The following is a 4,906-nucleotide window of genomic DNA, read 5'->3' on the forward strand; positions in this document are numbered from 1 at the left end:
GCACGATTAATCGCATGCGATGTTTAACGCGCATCTTGTCAGAAAGCCGGTTACAGAACCGGCTTTCTGACAAGATGCGCATTAAATATCGCATGCGATTTATCGTGCAGCCCTAATTTTAATTCACATAACAATAAAAAAAACTTACAATACACAGTATTGCCAAAAATTATATGTAATATTTTATAATACTAAATCTGATTAATGACTGTAATGTAGATGAATGTTAAGAAAATCACACAAAATAAAATGCTGTGGTGCGGTGTGTTGACACGCAAATACGTAGTAATTCTGCGACAGGAAACGAATCAGTGAAGGACACGATGTGCACGATACTGCCGACAAACACGTGAAAAAAATGTATTCCAGTTCTTTGAGTTGTGTTTTATGTAAGTACATCGTTTAAATACAAATAACTAAATACGTATGGCTCTAATGTAGAGCGAATAGTTTTGTCGTCGTTGCCGTATAGTATTTACGCTGTTCAGACGCAGTGTTGATAACGGGAAGAGCTGACCGCTTCAGTATCACACAGGTCCACATATAGTATACAGTTGTGTAACCAATGACCTTGATTTTAGCCAGAATTTATTTCATCTGTTTCCAAGAATTCAGGTCAGAGCTACTGAAAACTTGTGTTTGTGAATGATGCAAACAGTCCAGTGTAAATTGCACGAGGAGAGAAATCTTTCATTACATTGCATGAGAAGTGAAATCTGTCTCTGGTGTAAGTTAATAAGAACGGTTGACGCACGGAATGAACAGCAGTAACCAAGGTAACAGTGTGCGAACACTGCTGTTGTGTACTACAATACCGTTATAAATGCGTGCGCACGTTACGAAATGTTATCACGTTTGGCCAAAGTTGCGGGGAAAAAAAGCATACCAGAAAATTACAAACTTAACAAAGTAGCAAAAAGTACCACGTTTTCTGGACATTTACCATGGTAGTTTTTGACGTGAATATGGTAATCATTCAGTTCCATGACTTGTATATTACTATGGTATTGACATGTGATACTATGGTACCAGCACAGTGTTTTTAAAGGCATTTAGGAGCCAGACTAAATTATGTCTTGATTAATTATTGAGTAATTTGTCTTTACACAAGTATTGATACAGAATTCCATATTAATGTTAAAGAAACTGGAAATGTCGTTATTACATTGAAGTAAAATTAATTAATTTTATAGTCGGCTTCTTCCCCAACCTGTTACTCACTTATATGAATGGCACCTGTATATGATTTGGTTTGTCTTTCTAGTTTAGTCAACTGAATCTGTTAACATTTCCCCAAACCATTGACTCGTAAAGTAATACATTTACAATGCTGTCCAACTGTTTATGACTGATATGACTTTCCTGTGTGCATAGTCCAGCCCATGGCACTGATCAATTGTGGCATAATAATACCAATGCACACGTTTGTTTACTCCATTCCAGAGTGTGTTGAAGACATGAATGTACTGCAGTCCTGATAGCAGCCATCATGACGACAGAGGCTGTGTCCTCAGGGACTCGAGCTCAGATCCCAGCTCCTGTCCAGAAAGACTACTACTACTGGTTACGCTCTTTCGCAGCTGGAGGTGAAGTTTAATCACAAAATGTGATGTACTAAAGCATGTATATTCAGCTGCTCTTATATGCATTAATTAATTTTTGAAGTACACCCAAGATGTAGATGAGTTTGTTACTTTATCAGAACAGATTTAGAGAAATGTATCATTACATCACTTGTTCACCAATGGATCCTCTGCAGTGAAAGGGTGCCGTCAGAACGAGTGTCCAAACAGCTGATAAAAGCATCACAATAATCCACAAGTAATCCACGCGATGCCAGTCCATCAGTTAATATCTTGTGCAGTGAAAAGCTGCATGTTTGAAAGAAACACATTTGTTTTAAGCATTGAAAGGCGATTTAACGTTAAACTGTCACTTCTGGCCAAAATACAAGTCCATAAACCATAATAACGCTTCCTCTAGTGAAAACGTCCATCCCCTGTTGTCCTCTCACTTCAATATTCACCAACATAATTTTTTAGAACTGTTTTCACTTGTAAACAGTGCTTGATCTGTGCATATTTCTCTCCCAATTCAGATGAGAGGACTGGAGGAAGCAATCTTATGGATAGTGAGTCTAGTATTTTAGCTGGAAGCAATGGTTTTGAAGTTAAAAACGTCTTAATGATGGACTTGTTTCTTACAAACATGCAGCTTTTCACTTCACAAGATGATAATTGATGAACTGGAGTCGTGTGGATTAGTGTGATGTTTTTATCAACTGTTTGGACTCTCACTCTGACGGCACCCATTCACTGCAGAGGATCCACTGGTGAGCAAGTGATGTAGTGCTAAATTACTCAAAATCTGTTCTGATGCAGAAACAAATTATAAATCTACATCTTGAATGGCCTGGGGTGAGTAAATGTTCAGCAAATTTTCATTTTTGGGAGAACTATTCCTTTAATGGTCACATGACATGCAGGTAGACAAATAAAATATGTTATCTTTTCTAATGAGTGTGTTATTATGATTGTTTTTACTTTAAAATGAATTACTTATGGATTAAACATTAATCCTTTTATTTTTTATTTTTAGGTGTTGCAGGGTGCTGTGCCAAGTCCACCATAGCGCCTCTCGATAGAGTGAAAATTTTACTACAAGCTCAAAATCCTCATTACAAACACCTTGGTAAGTTAAACCCAGAATGTTTCTGATGGACAGATATTTTCGTGCAACTTGATTTGTAAAAGAACTATGCATTAGAATACACCAAACGGTTGAATGTGTTGATGTTATCTTGTGTTTTTTTTTTCCCAGGAGTGTTGGCCACACTTAAGGCAGTGCCAAAAAAAGAGGGTTTCCTTGGACTATACAAAGGAAATGGAGCCATGATGATCAGGATTTTCCCATATGGAGCCATTCAGTTTATGGCTTTTGATAACTACAAAAAGGTAACTTTTGTTTCATAGTCTTGGGGAATAACAAACTAAACATAGTGACGTTCCTAACATAGCTATATTTTTAGTAGTGTGACAGTTGTTCAGAATACCATAGCTTTTCCAGTACTACTTCTGCGGTTTTTGACACATTGTAATGCACATGCAGGCATAAAAATAGGCAATAATCAAACACAATCTCCTAAACTGTCCTCAAGTGAAGCACTAGTCTGATTCATTTGAAGGATTTGGTTAATTCATGATTTATTTCAGTGATCCAGTTCAAAAAAGGATTCACAGATTTATTTGAGAAGTTGAGGTAGTTTGTGTGGGACATTTTATGTTTTATTCTGGTATCAATAACACAGTTTTCCACTTTTTTATTAGTTGTATTCATTGTAAGTGTATCTCTACAAATGAGATTGGGCTTGATAAATACTACTCAATTATATTGAGTAAAATCAATTATTTTATCTAATGGTTATATATTTGAAATTACTGTATATGGTCACTTTTTGTCAGTAGCTTAACTTTTTTTTTTTTCAGTACCTTGTAGCAATTTCAATGTAGCTTTCCCAACTTCAATGTTAACAATACAAAATTTTGTACTAATGCCAAGTTTACACTCTGTTTAGATTATGTAATGATTGCACTAAGCTATTTCTGATGTACTTTCAGTTCCTTAACACAAAACTTGGAATATCTGGGCATATTCATCGGCTCATGGCAGGATCTATGGCAGGTTTGGGATTGTTTTCCATGACTCTTTTCCAAGATCTTTGTAACTTCATGATAAGTGTTATGTATTTATCTGCATTATATTCTTTCTGCAGGGATGACTGCAGTTATTTTCACTTATCCACTCGATGTTATCCGAGCACGCTTGGCGTTTCAAGTGACAGGAGAGCATCGCTACACTGGCATACGAAATGCCTTTCAGACTATTTACCTTAAGGTATGAAGACAGGAAAGAAGTTTAATTGAGAACCTTTCTGTGCTTCCATTTTGCATGACAGTGTTTTATCTTTAAAGGAAGGAGGAATCTCTGGATTCTACCGTGGTCTGACCCCCACAATCATTGGCATGGCTCCATATGCAGGTTATTTTCTTGTTTATTTTATGTAAATTATACAGGACAATGTGCAGAAAAACTTTTTGAACACTTCTCACGCAACTGAAAACATTTTTTACTTTAGTTTACTGCCTCATGTCACTGTTTTCTCTATGTTCCAGGCTTTTCATTTTTCACTTTTGGTACATTGAAGACTCTGGGACTTACTCGCTTTCCAGAGCTCTTAGGCAAGCCGTCGCTTGACAACCCTGATGTTCTAGTGCTGAAGACTCACGTCAATCTGATGTGTGGTGGAGTTGCTGGAGCAATTGCTCAAACTATTTCGTATGTTTATTTTGTTTTTAAATCCCTTGTTTGTAGTTTTCTATTTTACAACCATTATTTAGTTTTAAACTGAAGTAAATAATAAAAGGTATGCTACATATATGCATTTGAGTTACTGTACATACATTTTACATTCTGTATAAAACATTCTTTCTAATATTTCTGCACAGATATCCACTAGATGTTGCCCGGAGGAGAATGCAGTTAGGGTCGTCACTGCCTGATTTTGACAAATGTTGGTGAGTATTATATAATTTGGATGATTTTAAGTCTTTGTTCCCTCAATGATTTACACTGGTGAAAATGGTAAGTAAATTATAAGAGAGGTATGGCATTATAAGAGAGGTAGGTGATGGCAGATAACTGCTAAATATGTGTGTGAGTGTGTGTGCAAGAAAAATAAAATAATAAAAATAAATAAAATAAAAGCAAAATTTTTTTTTTTTTCTGAAGTAAGAATCAAAACAATGCCATACCGTATTGCAACGCATCAAAGCAGTCAATACAACACAGTAAAGAATAACTTAAAGAAGTTGCCACCGTTTAGTAAACTGTTTGACTCTTCCTGCTG

General features: G+C 36.0%; 1 protein-coding gene across 3 annotated transcripts in view; it reads left to right on the top strand.

The window, feature by feature from the left end:
* The first annotated feature begins 267 nt into the window (after positions 1–267).
* LOC107678603 (graves disease carrier protein homolog) overlaps positions 268–4,906 on the top strand; it is a 19,067-nt gene continuing 14,428 nt past the window's right edge. The window contains exons 1-9 of one of the 3 annotated variants that reach the window (XM_016473943.1): positions 268–349; positions 1,444–1,586; positions 2,599–2,691; positions 2,821–2,954; positions 3,618–3,681; positions 3,773–3,894; positions 3,972–4,038; positions 4,173–4,335; positions 4,506–4,574. In XM_016473943.1, coding sequence (XP_016329429.1) covers positions 1,490–1,586; positions 2,599–2,691; positions 2,821–2,954; positions 3,618–3,681; positions 3,773–3,894; positions 3,972–4,038; positions 4,173–4,335; positions 4,506–4,574 — 809 coding nt within the window. In that variant the 5' untranslated portion in view covers positions 268–349; positions 1,444–1,489. Of the gene's footprint in view, positions 390–754; positions 777–1,443; positions 1,587–2,598; positions 2,692–2,820; positions 2,955–3,617; positions 3,682–3,772; positions 3,895–3,971; positions 4,039–4,172; positions 4,336–4,505; positions 4,575–4,906 lie in introns of those variants that run through there. The other 2 variants (XM_016473942.1, XM_016473944.1) reach the window with 2 other exon arrangements.

The sequence above is a fragment of the Sinocyclocheilus anshuiensis genome, unplaced genomic scaffold, assembly GCF_001515605.1.
Source record: "Sinocyclocheilus anshuiensis isolate Anshui unplaced genomic scaffold, SAMN03320099.WGS_v1.1 scaffold536, whole genome shotgun sequence".
Lineage (NCBI taxonomy): Eukaryota > Metazoa > Chordata > Actinopteri > Cypriniformes > Cyprinidae > Sinocyclocheilus > Sinocyclocheilus anshuiensis.